This window comes from Octopus bimaculoides, chromosome 13 (genome assembly GCF_046866305.1).
Source record: "Octopus bimaculoides isolate indiv1 chromosome 13, ASM4686630v1, whole genome shotgun sequence".
Lineage (NCBI taxonomy): Eukaryota > Metazoa > Mollusca > Cephalopoda > Octopoda > Octopodidae > Octopus > Octopus bimaculoides.
Window position 1 is genome coordinate 44,167,332 of NC_142940.1, and position 15,401 is coordinate 44,182,732.

At 37.6% G+C, this 15,401-nt stretch overlaps 1 protein-coding gene across 1 annotated transcript in view; it reads right to left on the reverse strand.

Annotated features, from left to right (window-relative positions):
• Positions 1-3,164: 3,164 nt before the first annotated feature.
• Positions 3,165-15,401, reverse strand: part of LOC149132901 (uncharacterized) — a 13,409-nt gene continuing 1,172 nt past the window's right edge. The window contains exons 1-2 of the mRNA XM_089361671.1: positions 6,252-15,401; positions 3,165-3,906 (exon numbers count right to left, since the gene is read on the reverse strand). The exon at positions 6,252-15,401 is cut by the window's right edge and continues 1,172 nt beyond it. Of these exons, the coding sequence (XP_089217797.1) occupies positions 6,984-7,910 (927 nt within the window). The 5' untranslated portion in view covers positions 7,911-15,401 and the 3' untranslated portion in view covers positions 3,165-3,906; positions 6,252-6,983. The remainder of the gene's footprint in view (positions 3,907-6,251) is intronic.

The following is a 15,401-nucleotide window of genomic DNA, read 5'->3' on the forward strand; positions in this document are numbered from 1 at the left end:
AGAGCCAGTGGTTGCACCTGGCTCCAATCTGATCTTGCAATATTTCTACAACTGGATACCCTTCCTAAAGCTAACCACTCTGAGAATGTGGTGAGAGCTTTTTACGTGCCACTGGCACAGGAGCCAGTCAGGTGGGTCTGGCATCGACCATGTTCAGATAGTGCTTTCTACATGCCACCGGCACAGGGGCCAGTCATGGGGTACTGGCATTGGACACGTTTGGATAGTGCTTTTTACATGCTACCAGTATGGCGGCCAGTCAGGAGGTACTGGCATTGGCCATGTTCGGATAGTGCTTTTTACGTGCCACCAGCATGAGGGCCAGTCAGTGGGTACTGGCATTAGCCATATTCGGATGGTGCTTTTTATGTGCCACCAGCACGAGAGCCAGTCAGGGGGTACAGACATCAGCAATGTTCAGATGGTGCTTTTTATGTGCCATCAACATGGGAGCCAGTCAGGTGGACCTGGCAGCGACCACATTCGGATAGTGCTTTTTATGTGCCATCAACATGGGAGCCAGTCAGGTGGACCTGGCAGCGACCACATTCGGATGGTGCTTTTTACATGCCACCAGCACGGGAGCTAGTCAGGGGGCACTAGCCACAGCTACGATATTGGTTTTACTTGACTCAACAGGTCTTCTCAAGCATATCATATCGCCTGATGCATCAGAGGTCCTCTTAACTGGGCTGGACATGCATGGCTGCGATGATCGCACTTTAGTTGCTGGGTCTTCTTAATCACAACATATCTCCAAAGGTCTCAGTCTCCTGTCATTGCCTCTGTGAGGCCCAATGCTTGAAGGTCATGCTTCACCACCTCATCCCATGTCTTCCTGGGTCTACCTCTTCCACAGGTTCCTTTGTATCTTTGTCTGTGTTTGTCCCCCTTTAATTTGTCAAAATATTTTGTCAGTAAACAGGTCATGCTGCAGCATAGAATTTTTTTCAGTGAACAGGTCACAATCTCAAAGCAACGAAAATATTTTGACAAATTAAATTTAAATGTTGAAGTGAATCTAACGGTTTTTGTGTGTTTTTAAATGGCTTATAAACACCTTCCATGCTGCAATTGTTTTTGTTTCAGCATACGATCTCAGATCAGGTCACTTGCTATGTAAGTATATCTCCGTAATAACTATATTTCTGTCTTATTGTTAGATTATCAGTGCACATATAAGTCTGGGTGTGCATTACGTCTCTTAACTTCTTTTATATATGTGTCTTATGTAAAATCTGTGATGAGCCCAAGAGATGCTGATGACCTGGAGTCACCTCTGATGTATGTATATATATATATATATATATATATATATATATAAATAAATCAAACTAAGCAACAAGGATATCCAGAGGTAATGCAGTATGATCATTTCATGCAACTCCATTTAATTGAACAATGCAATCATTACATCAATTTAAAATGCAGAGCAATCCTCAGCTGCACAAAGACATAGAATTTAATTAAATTAGAACAGATGGACACATTAGTATAATTTTACCTAAAATCTCCAAGAAGTTAAGGAGATAGACAAAGAACATGTTGCCTTCACTCCAGCATGTCTTTGTGCAACTGAGGATTGCTCTGCATTTTAAATTGATGTAACGATTGCATTGTTCAATTAAATGGAGTTGCATGAAACGATCATACTGCATTACCTCTGGATACCCTTGTTGCTTATTTTGATTTTAATCACCTTACTTTGAAATTGTATGGATAATACCATACTAAATTCTGGTGCCTCAACTTAAGTACCACATTCATCTGAATCTAAATTTTTGCTGAACTCATCTATATATATACACATGTACACACACTGATAAATAAAAAGAGAGAAATGTATAAATAAAACAAAAGAACACTGAACACATGTTATGGAAGTTAAACATTTATATTAATCTCAGTTGATGGAAAATTTTCCCCTTGCAGTATCAGGTGTCATCAAAGTTCTTTCCCTCTACCCAATCTATACACACACACACACACACACTCATTCAAACTGACCTTGGTGGGATTTTGAACTCAGAACATAAGGGGTCAGAATAAATGTCACTATGTATCTTTGTTTGATGCACTAAGGATTCTGCCAGTTTGTTCCCTTATATGTACACATTAAATAAATATAGTAATATAAAAATTTATGCATATACATGTTAAACATTTGCGATAAACACACAGACCTACAAATATATACACACAGATGTATAAATGCACAAGCATAAGACTCATTGGGAATGCTGGACTCATAAATAATTTATTATCATTTTGATTTTGATATTCCATTAGCAAATATAGACAAACATGCAGCTTCAAAGGATGACATAGATAGACATATGAAATAAAAGAAGTGAATAATGTATTGAGAAGTGACAAAGAAAATGAATGAGTTGGGTGGAGAAATTAAAGGTAAGTTTTCATATGTAGAGAATCCTAGATAGAAAACAAGCCATTGTTACCTATGTAATGCTTGGGATGTTATTATTATCATCAAAGAAATGTTTCTGGATTCAATTAGCATACAATATAATATATTAGAGGATATGAGACGTTTTGGCACTGCTTATTTGGTGTTACTGATTCAATGCTGATTTATTTGACATAGACGTTTTAATGCTTCTCTCTCTGCTTATGTGTGTGAGTGAGCGCATGACTCTATGTGTATGAGGAGAGGTAATTTTTTAATGTCAACTGTGTTCAGTTAATAAATTGTATTCTCTCTCTCTCTCTCTCTCTCTCTCTCTCTCTCCCTATCTCACTCTCTATCTGTATGTGTATATTCTTATACTTTCATGTGTATGTGTGTGTGTTTGCCTCCAGTGCCAAAAAGCAGTGTCAAAGTCCAGTCGATTATGTCAAATCACCAGTATCCAAACAGCTATACCTAATCATCTCATTTTGTATATTAAATTAGCAGGTGCTGTCAAAATGTTGGAAACTTTAACACTGGACTTGGTGCTACTTAGAAATAGGGATTTGGAGTTAACCCTTTCGTTACCAACCTGGCTGAAACCGGCTCTGGCTCTGAGTACAAATGTCTTGCTTTCATAAGTTTTCATTTAAAATCTTCCACCATGCCTTAGTCACAATTTATGTTCCTAACACTAGTTGAATGATAATTAATTAATTTTACTAAATTCTTTCTTATATTTAAAGTAATTGAAAGAAACACAGAGCATCTCAAAATAAATACAGTAATGCAAGGGCTAAGGGACAAATACTGTGTCAATTGTAGGTGCAAGGGAAGGCTCCAGATTGGGTGTGATAGAGTTCTTGACCAGAATACGTAGACTTTTGTCACGATTGAAGGAGAGGAAATGAAGGCTCAGAGAAAGAGGAAGCAGTAGCAAGGTTGGACTGGAAAAGATGGAAGCAGGCAGGTACAGTGGTAGAAGAAGTGTAGGTGGATGGGTGTAGAGCATAAGGGCAGCTGATAGCCTTAATTTGGTGGTGGGCTGAGTTCACAGCAGTTTGTGAGTACTCCTTCGCAGGGTAAAAGAAGCACATTGGAAGGACTTGGTCCTTCTTGGAGAGGTAACAGAGAGTGAATGGGGATGTAAAATTTATTGCGAGTGGAATGGGGGAGGGGAAGTGGAATCAAGTTTTGTAAAAGATGGAAATGGAGAAGTGGGTATGTATGCATGAGTGGATAACAGAAATGTTTAAGAAACTGATAGAAATGTCTGAGATGGAAGTGAAGTGGTGTGATACCTTCATTGATATAACTGAACAAAAATTTTGTGCTGCAAATTAGTCAAGAAAAATTGGTATAGAAGGGGGCTAATCATGGTTCCATGGCCACTCCAGTGAACTGGTAAAAGAAACTCACTGGAAGGAAAGCAGTTTAAGGTGAGAAGTTTTAAGTAGGATGCTAAGTCTCTTTGCCATCTTTCGTTGATTAGTTACCTGGAAGAAAAAAAAAAAAACTGAGAGAAATATTTGTACATGCAAAAAAAAAAATGCATGGCTATGTGGATAAGAAGCTTGCTTTGCAAACATGTAGTTTTAAGTTCAGTCCTACTGCATGGTACCCTGGATAGGTGTCGTTTACTATAGCCCTGGGCTGACCAATGACTTGGTCTCTAACTTAAAGGTCCAGCAAAAGAGACCAAGAGAATGAGTACCAGACTTAAAAACAAACAAACATAAGTATTGGGAGCGATTTGTTCAGTTAAAACCTTTCAAGGTGGTGCCCCAGTATGTCCACCATCCAATGAATGAAACAAATAAAAGATACAAAGCTGAGAATTTTGAAGATTGTGAAAGGGGGTCACAGCCGTGTATCAAATGTTGGGATCAATGTATTTTAGAAGCAACATTTTCTCGTATATCTTCTTAAAAATATCTCATACACAGCATACTTCTGAATGATGATACGCAAATTCGCGAAGCATCCTAAATTTTTATTAAGGTGATGCTCCAGCATGACCACAGTCCAATGACAAACTAGTAAAGACTAAAGGGATATATTCAGTTGTATGTGTATTTTTAAGTGGTTAAATAATAAGTTACTATGCAGAAATCCATCCTCTTCGGTTGTTATAAGTTAAATAGTAATCCCTTGCCATATCGCGGTTTGTTATTTAAGCTTACATCGACTCCTCTATTGTGGTGCTTTGCATTTATAATAAAATATATACAAATTATAAAAACAAAAAAATATACAGTATAGTACTGTTTCTACTTCACGGATTTTTCACCTGTCGGGTTACTGTAGTTAGAAATTTCGGTACTAGTGCGATACAAGGGTCCCAAAAAATTGACGGTACTAGTGGGATACAAGGGTCCCGACGATATCCTGTGAATTCTTGATTGCTTTTAATATCATGTCTATTGAGGAGGCCAAACGTCAACAATATGTTGAAGTATTGAATCAAAAGGATTTAATAGTTTTAATCCAATCTCTCGTCGCCACAAACTCAATTTTTTAATGGTAACTTTTTAATGGGTTGAGATAACCAAAAGTACTCTGAGTAGATTGGAGCGACATGAAATGAAGTGCCTCACTCAAGGATAGAAATTCATTGCCCAGTAATTGAACCCACGATCATATGGTTGTGAGGTCAACCGGTACTAAAGTACCCAACAGGTACTTATGAAGAGTGGATCTGCGCTAGTCATTAAGAAAAGTGAAAATAAAACAAATTTTCAAATTGAAATAAAATGTTATTCAAAAGTAAACCATTCCGAAAGATGTTTTAGAATGTTCTGAAAACATTCATCCCCGGTTTTCCCATATTTTTCCCCCAAAGAAACTCATCTAGATGGGATTCAATCATATTTGTTTGTACTCCCATCAACCTCTTGAATCTGCTTTTATATAATTCAACATTTTCTTCTCCTTTAGAAATGAATATGCATCAAAACTCTGAATGTATGGCAAACTATCATAAAACACTTTAAATAACAATAAATCGAATTATAGCAAACTGAATAACACTTTATTTCAATTTAAAAATTGTTTTATTTTCACTTTCTTAATGACTAGCGCGGGTCCACTCTTCTTCATGAGTACGGGTCAACCCTCTAACCACTAAGCTTGATTATATGATCGTATAGTGTGTTTGTTTTTAAATGACTTGAAAATATGAAAAGACAACATTAAATAGAAACTCAAGCCTTCTCCCCCTCAGATGCATACAGTTCTCAAACTTTAAACACACTATACGATCATGTAATCAGTATAGGAAGGAGATACGCCACTGTGGAGGTGCGCTTCACAACGGAGGAGGAAGCAATAAAGCACTCCACAGAAGCAATAAAGACAGAGGAATGGGTGCTCTTGCCTTCGTACTGCGGCCAAGGTGCGAGTGAGTAAGGTGCCATCCGAACTGAAACTTTAAACACACTATACGATCATGTAAGTTGTGGTGGACTAGTATCGAAAGATCGCCTTGTGGGATTTATATATAAACAGTTAACGTCAATCAAATCACGTGTGATTTATTTATAAACAGAACAGTACGGAGAATACTGGTAAGACGTTCAGTTACTTCCCTAGAATATTTTTTTTTACCCCCCCCCCCCCTAAACTTGAAGATTACTGAATAAGCTACTTGTCCAAGGTACTGCACATGCGATAGAACTCGGAATCGTGTTGAAAACCAAATTTCTTAGCTACATAGCCATGACTTGCATCAACTGAGAATTCAGACTGTTTTGCGGACACACAAGGACACCCACCACCACAGCAACACACATACTAACATGGGTATAAAATGTTTGAGAAAAATTAAATATTTTTAACTTACAGGAAATTTCCTCTGCAGTTTGGGATTAAAACTGAAAATTCAAAGGTTTTGTCATTCATTGTTGTAGCTGTTGTTCTTTTAAGCCAATCCCAAGTTGCTTGAAATGATCCAGAACTAGTTTCAGTTAGCCTTAACCTGAATGTGTACAGTTCCCGTTGTTAGGTTGTTTTTTTTTTTCCAGTGGAAACTAATTATACTCCTTATAAAATGTGCACCACTACCGTACAGCAATTGTCCCAGAAAAACGCATTCCCCCCCCCCCCCCCCCCATAGTTTCAGTGAGTAATTATAGAGGCTTTCATTGTAGGTAAAATTTAATTTAGCTGTGGAAGTAGAATGACCAGTCAGTAAATGGGTCGTACATGCTTGATGAAAGACTTTGATACTTAATATGTATCGTTATATATATATATATATATATATATATATATATATATATATATATAATCAAACAAAACTGAATGCAACAGTTGATGTTCTTCTAGACGGCCAGCATGACTCCTAATGAAACTATTAGCTTCAACACACGAAAGTTTCAGAATATATTTCTTGTTAGGAAAGTACGGCACAAGAAAAACATTTTAATGATATATATATATATAGTATCATGTTCTAGTTGTCATCCGTTTGACTACATAAAAAAAAAGATTCTTTTTGGTTTTTTTTCTTCTTTGTTTTAGGTTTTACAACCAAAACTTAAACTTTAAGATCTTCCACTCTTTTCCTGGTGTTTTACCTTCTGTCCATCGTCGATTCTCGGAGGATTTTCTTAAGAGATTTACAAAAATATCTGACTGTTGATTCATAATTATTAGCCGGTCTTTTGCTTAAAGATAGATTCGCGAAACATCCATTTATATCGTAACTCCAGTACTTTGGACAGTAGTGGAATTCAGATGTGTTACCAAACCTCGTTGTCTTTCTGGGTAGCTGTAGGTTACCAAGAACTTTAGACCTCAAACAATGGTTCTGTTGACGCGGGCTCTGCTTGATAGAAGTTTTGACCTCTCCACAAGATGGTTGTGAGAAGCTGTTGCTGTTGATACTACTAATGTTGTTGCTGGTGTTATTGTTGGTATTGTTATTGTAGTTATTATCATCATTCCCTTTCATTTGCAGTTCAGTTCTACTCCGTACCAAATTAACTTTCGTTACTTTCAAATCATCTGTTAAAGTCGTATCATCCTTACATAACGAACTACTGTTTATAAAAGTCATATTTCTTTGTAGGTTCTTATCATGGTACCTACGTTTAACTAAGTTCTTTGAAGTTCGCCTGAATTCTGTCACCTTACGACTATCATTTGTTGATATAACATTCGTCTTCAATCTCTCTATGTCACCTCTGTAGTCCATTTTCATGTTGTACATTTTGAAGTCATTTGATAAAGCAACTTTTAAATGTTCGTTTTTGTTGTTCTCGTCTATGAAACAAATGCTGCTACCACCCAGCAATCTTGAGTAAGATTTACTGGTTTGATTATTTCTACAACCGAACGTTGGCTTGTTATTTACTTTCCTGCTTGTGATTTCTACAGTGCAATTTTTTTGCTGTACTTTGTCAACCTGTTCCAGTTGCTTTCGTATCAGAATTTCGGTCAATCTGTCAATTGGGTTCTGTTTTGCATTTATTCCTCGCGATTTAGGATTTGAAGTCATAATTCAATGCCAGAAAGAAAAAGACATAAAGCAGAGAACGTTGTAGGTTGGGAGATTCAAACAGCACTTTCATCAAATAAGCAGCTTCAATCCTTAAAAGTTTTTTTTTTTTTCTTTTCTAAATCCTGAACGAGCTGAACCGTTATAGAGACAGGTACCTATCCTGCACTCACCTGCACGACTCACTCTCTCACTCTCTTTCTGACCACCCCACCCCACACGACGTCTCTCATTAATTGAACAGTACTCGAATATTCGTGCAATATTAATTTAGAATTAACTGACAGATAGTACTAACATCAACACTATTAACATTACCATCGTCATCATCATCATCACACACATACAAACAAAAAAAGAATAATAACGATATCAAAGAGAAATGTATAAAACAATAGCAGAATAAGTCTGTCTAATTGTTAACGTCGAGCCATTGATTGGTTAAACATTGACTAAGCACAGTTTTAGCCGGAAATAGAAACTGGGGAAGGAGCCAAACTATTACTGTTTCATCATGGATCGTCAACTCAGTTCTCAGTGACTTTCATTAAGATTATGTACTTTCCAATATATATCTTATATATGTTTTTATGTGAGTACTATACATACATATTTATGTACATTATATGTATTTTCTACTTATTTCAGTCATTGGACTGCAGCTATGCTGGGGCACTACTTTGAAGGGTTTAGTCGAACCTATTTAAAAAAAATCTTGCAATTTATTCTGTGGTCCTCTTTTGCTGAACTGTCAAGTTACAGGGACGTAAACAAACCAGCGCTGATTGTCAGGCAATTGAGGGGGAGTTAAGATCAAAGACACACACATGTTGGGTTTCCACACAGTTTCCGTTTATCACCTTCATTCACAAGACATTGGCCAGTCTGGGGCTGTAGTAGAAGACACTTGCCCAAGTTGCCATGTTGTGGGATTGAACCCAAAACTGTTTGGTTGCAAAACAAGCTACTTCACCACACAGCTATGCCAACACCTAACCAAAACTGCACACACACACGTATACATATATACATGTATCATACATTATATATACATATAATATATATGTATAACATTTTATATGCATATCTATATAAACATATTCTTTTATTTTATTCTTTTACTTGTTTCACTCATTCGACTGTGGTCATATTGCAACACCACCTTGAGCAGTTTAGTTGAGCAAATCGACCCCAATGCTTATTTCTTTTTTAAGCCTAGTACTTATTCTATTGGTCTCTTTTTTTCTGAACCACTAAGTTTTATATATGTATATATTATTCGTTAAATTTAGTTCAATCATGTTTTGTTTTGGAGAGAATTGAAACAAAGCTTTCACATCTTTTATTATAGTTGTAACAATGGTGGGATTATTATTTGTATGGACTTAAAGATTGGTCACTATTTAGTATATAATTTAGTTATTGTAGGGTTACTATTAATACCGATACAGATGCACATTGATTTACGTGTTTCTTGTAGTTTAATTTTAAAGTTAGTGTTTAATCCTATCTATATTTATATTGAATACTGTTGTACATAGGTAAATGTGTTTGAAAGTTGTGCTTTTTTTGTTTTTTTTTGGTATGTTTGTTCTCAAACAACACTACTTTTAGTGCTGTTGACACCGCCGGATTGAATGGTACTGTCCTTGGTACTTCCATTTGGAAGCTGATGACTGAGGTATGTTGGATTGTTGGTATGGTTGTTTTTATATATGTGGAATAGTGTTATAACACATCCTTTTGATATATATATATATATATTACACAATCACACGCATAGTCATCATTATTTAGCACCCGTTTTCCATGCTGGCATGGGTCAGACGGTTTGACTGGAACTGGTATGCTGGAGAGCTGTACCAGGCTCCAGTCTGCTTTACTTGGTTTCTACGGCTAGATGCCTTTCCTAACGCCAACCACTCCATAGAGTGTTGTGGGTACCTTTTACATTTCACTAGCTCTGGCCACAACTACAATTTCATTTGGCTTGACATGTCCTCTTCTCAAGTACAGTAAATCTCCAAAGTCTCGGTCATTTGTCATCTCCTCCATGAGACTCAACATCCAAAGATCATACTTCACATATTTTACTACCTTGTCCCATGCCTTTCTAGGTCATTCCTTTGGACATTAATGACCGACTTGTCACTGCATCCAATAACACCCACTCTTTTGCCGATGACAAACACCACATTCATTCCTTCCTCAATTACCCCAACCATGTATCACTCACATGCCAAACCTGCTTTACTTCAACAAATGGAGACCTTCAGAGCATCCTTCAGTGATGCCATGGTAACCTTGCAGGGGAATAGAGTGTATGCTACCCAGGGCAGGCATTGTTTCTGCCGCCTCTCTTCTGTTTTATGTTCTGGGTTCAAATTTACCTTTCATCCTTTTTGAGGTTGATAAAATAGATACTAGTTGAGCACTGGGGTCCATGTATTCAGCTTATCGCCAACCCCGGAATTGCAGTCCTTGTGCCAAAATTTGTAACCAATATTTGCTGACTCTTCTGTGATAGTCTTTTCTAATTTTGGTTTTTATTTGTATGTCTTCTATCATATCATTTTAAATTGTATCTAAATGGTTAAGATATTGGGTGAGTAGTTGTGGTGAAGGGCCAGTTGAATGGGATTTGTATAGACAGAAACTAAAAGTTTACTCAGTATTGAAGAAATGAGAAAATAAGAAAAGCAAAATGCTGTATTACATACAGCATGTTGGATTGTTGGTATGACTGTTTTTATATATGTGGAATAGTGTTATAACACATCCTTTTGATATATATATATATATATATATATCACAGAGCTAGTGAAATGTAAAAGGTACCCACTACACTCTCTGAGTGGTTGGCGTTAGGAAGGGCATCCAGCTGTAGAAACTCTGCCAAATTAGATTGGAGCCTGGTGTAGCCATCCGGTTTCACCAGTCCTCAGTCAAATCGTCCAACCCATGCTAGCATGGAAAGCGGACGTTAAACGATGATGATGATGATGATGATGATCACACAATCACACGCATAGTCATCATCATTTAGCATCCGTTTTCCATGCTGGCATGGGTCAGACGGTTTGACTGGAACTGGTATGCTGGAGAGCTGTACCAGGCTCCAGTCTGCTTTACTTGGTTTCTACGGCTGATGAGGCAGTAAGGTGGCACATTGAGATCTGCTGTATAAGCCTTTTTAGGCTTGGAGGCCTGGTGGGGCTGCATACTCAAGAGCTGCACAGAGTTGCACACTCTAGCAATATCACTGATTGCTACAAATATGCCCAACATTTAAGAAATAAAGAAAGAAAAGAAGAAAAGCAAAATGTATAACACAAACATGTCACACTTGTAAAGCAGAAGTTTGACTAAAAAATATGATGATGCCTATGTGTGAACAGCCATGCTAGATGGCAGTGAAACATGGGCTACGACTGGAGACAATAAGCAAAGGTTTGAAAGAAACAAAGCTAGTATGCTCTGATGGATGTACAATGACAGTGTGCATGTACAACGGAGTATAAGTGTCTTAAGAGAAAAATTAGGTACAAGGGGCATCAGATATAGTGTGCAAGAGAGAAGACTGTACTAGTATGGCTGACTGGTCACTGTGCGAGTGGAGCACTAACAGCACTGTCGAGCGTGTTCATTGGCAGAACAGCTGTCTGGCTTCCGTGCTAGAGGCCCGTAAATAGCACCATTAGAGCGTAATTGTTACCAGCGTTGCCTTGTAGCACTTGTGCTGGTGGCACGTTAGAAAATCATTCGAGCGAGGTCATTGCCAGTGCTGCTGGACTGGCTCCCATGCAGGTGGCACGTAAAAAACACCTTTTTGAGCACGGCCGTTGCCAGTACCGTGTGACTGGCACCTCGTGCCGGTGGCACGTAAAAGCACCCACTACACTTTCGGAGTGGTTGGCATTAGGAAGGGCATCCAATTGTAGAAACTCTGCCAGATCAGATTGGAGCCTGGTGCAGCCTTCTGGCTTGCCAGTCCTCAGTCAAATCGTCCAACCCATGCTAGCATGGAAAGCGGACGTTAAACGATGATGATAAGGAGGAGGAGGACAGCTGCATAAAGAAGTGCTGATCTCTAACTGTGGAGGGAATCTGTGGAAGAGGTAGACCCTGGAAGACATAGGATTATATTGGTGAAATATGATCTTCAGATATTGAGTCAAATAGAGGTAATGACAAGTGATTGAGACATTTGACAATTTACTGTGCTTGTGAAGACACATCAAACTAAGTGAAATCATAGTCGTGGCTAGTACTGGTGACACATGAAATATCTGTGCCAGTGACACATAAAAGGTACTCATGTTGGTGACATCCAACTGTAGAAACCAAGCCAAAACAGACTGAAGCCTGGTGCAGCTTACCAGTTCCAGTCAAACCATCTAATCCATGCCAGCCTGGAAAACAGAAGCTAAATGATGATGATATATACATCTCTCTCTCTCTTTCTATATATATATATATATATATATACCCTTTACTCTTTTACTTGTTTCAGTCATTTGACAGTGGCCATGCTGGAGCACCGCCTTTATAGTCGAGCAAATCGACCCCAGAGCTTATTCTTTGTAAGCCTAGTTACTTATTCTATCAGTCTCTTTTGCCAAACGGCTAAATTACAGGGACGTAAACGCACCAGCATCAGTTGTCAAGCGATGCTGGGGGGGACAAACACACACACATATACATATATATATATATACACACACACACACACACACGCACGCACACACACACACACACACACACATATATATATATATATAAAACATACATGTGTGCGTTTTAATGAGGATATTGTTTTGTTTCATGTACTCAAAAAACATGATTGGACCTGCTAAGAACCAAGTTCTCCCAGAAATTATTAGGAACAACACAAATAAACTAGTTTCCGTCTGTTTTATTGGCTATTTCCCTTCCTTGAAACATTTTATAGAACAACCAGGGTGAAACTTCTAAGTGGTCACTTGACGAACTAGAAATAACAATGACTCCTTCATCAAAATGACACGTTATTATCTAAAGCAGAAAACTAACAGAGTTATTAGTGTTGACAAAAATATCTTGTGATATTCGTTGTGGTTTTCTGCACTTGGAGTTCCGTATCCCATCAATATCAATTTTGCTTTTCATCTTTCTTGGATTGGTAGAGTGCTAGAATCAAGTACTAAAGTCAATTCTTCATTCTTTCTCCTCTCTCTCCCTCTCTCCTCTCTTTTCCCTTCCTAGTCCCACCTCTCTCTCTTTTTCCATTGTCTCCCTCCCCTCTACCCTCTCTCTTTACTTTTCCCCTCTCAGAATCAGCTGCTTTGTGCTGTGAGAAGGATCAGAGGGGGTGATGGTGCTCACAGCATCCCTCTCTATTAATATGAATGTCTTCTCATAGAAAGACTGACCTGGTACTGGAACTGAACAGAAATGGTATGATGTGCATGGAACAGAAATAAAGAAAAAATAATGAAGTTTTGGAAATGGAGAGACACAACAGATAATGTAGTCTCAGATATGTAATATCGGGGATAATCAGAAGTCTACTCAGTCATAGCTGAACTGGGGTTAAATGACAATATTCATGTGTTGGCACGACGTCGAGGGTTCCAGTTGATCCGATCAGCAGAACAGCCTGCTCATGAAATTAACGTGCAAGTGGCTGAGCATTTCACAGACACGTGTACCCTTAACGTAGTTCTCGGGGATATTCAATGTGACACAGTGTGACAAGGCTGGCCCTTTGAAATACAGGTACAACAGAAACAGGAAGAAAGAATGAGAGAAAGTTGTGGTGAAAGAGTACAGCAGGGTTCGCCACCATCCCTTGCCGGAGCCTCGTGGAGCTTTAAGTGTTTTCGCTCAATAAACACTCACAACGCCCGGTCTGGGAATCGAAACCGCGATCCTATGACCGCGAGTCCGCTGCCCTAACCACTGGGCCATTGCACCTCCACTAAATGACAATAACATGAGCAACAATAGGAATAGCAACAGTTGTACACATGTCAAACTTTAAATGACAGATTGTACTACTAATTCAATAGTATTTCTCTTTCAGATTGTCTACATCCTTCATGAGAATAGTCAGAAACAAGAGTTGGAACATCTGGTTTTGTTGTAAGAAAACAACAAAATATACCTTACTCTGTTTTTAACATTAAGTCCTTATCTAATTATGAATTACTGTGATCGCTAAATAAAAATTGTATTTAGAGTAGAGATTGTCAAGTGTGCTGTGTTAGGGTGAGTAGGAAGAATTTTCTAATAGGCAAATATGTATTTATTAACATGGGGACATCTAGTAAAAGAAATCACCTCTTATGTTTAAGCAGTTGCTAGTGTTTTCACTTTGTGAATCTATTCCAACTCAATCACATATTTTTTAATTAATTTTTTTTAACTAAACACTTTAAAACTTCGAATACTGGTAGAATTTCTCACATAGAACATGGTTTACTCTAAACATTTTTGACAAAATTTCGTATTTTAGAAGTTATTTCATGTTAAAGTTGTCGTATTTGGGTAATTTCAACCAATCAACGATGTATATTCGGTTGAAGAGGAACAACTTCTGGGTCATCTCTACTAAATATCACCACTCTGTTCAAAGAATTAACACTTAGAAGGAAGAAATATTATTTACATATATTTATTCGTTTGCCGACATCGCTGTTTTATCCACACGTAAAGCATACCAGTATTTAAAAGACCTATAGAGCAACGAGTTCACAGCTAGCTTTTTTGTTGTTGACGTATATGTAGTTTCAAAATGCCTTATTTTACAACTATGAGATGTATTGTTATTGTCATGATTTTATCTTACTATAATCCACAACAAACATATTTCATCAACATAAAAGTCTTTATTAGATAAAAAATAACATTATCAACACATGAAGGTAAAACAAAACAATTAGTGGCTTATACACTGGAAAATATGGTAATTGTAGTGGCAAGGACAAGTTCGCTCACTGGTTGATACTTGATAGTGTAGAAGAGAGGGAAAGAGTAAGGAATGCATGGTGCTGACTAGGAAGGAAGAAAGTATAAACGTAGCATCATCTTCGCATGCCATACAAATAGAACAGAGTGGTGACATTTAGTAGAGATGACCTGGAAGTTGTTCCTCTTTGATTACTGTCGCAAACAGTAGTAGCTTTCTTCAACCGAATACACATCATTGATTGGTTGAAATTACCCAAATACGACAACTTTAACACGAAATAACTAATAAAATACGAAATTTTGTCAAAAATGTTCAGAGTAAACCATGTCCTACATGAGAAATTCTACAAGTATTCGAAGTTCCAAACTGTTTATTAAAAAAAAAAAAATTTTTTAATCTGTGATTGAGATGGAATAGATCCCACTTTGTTAAATATATATGACTTTTCTGCTGTATAAAGCTAAAATTTATTTGCTAAATTGATATTCTATCTGAATTTTTCAAGAATTTCACATCTTATATCGTTATTTGCATGGAGT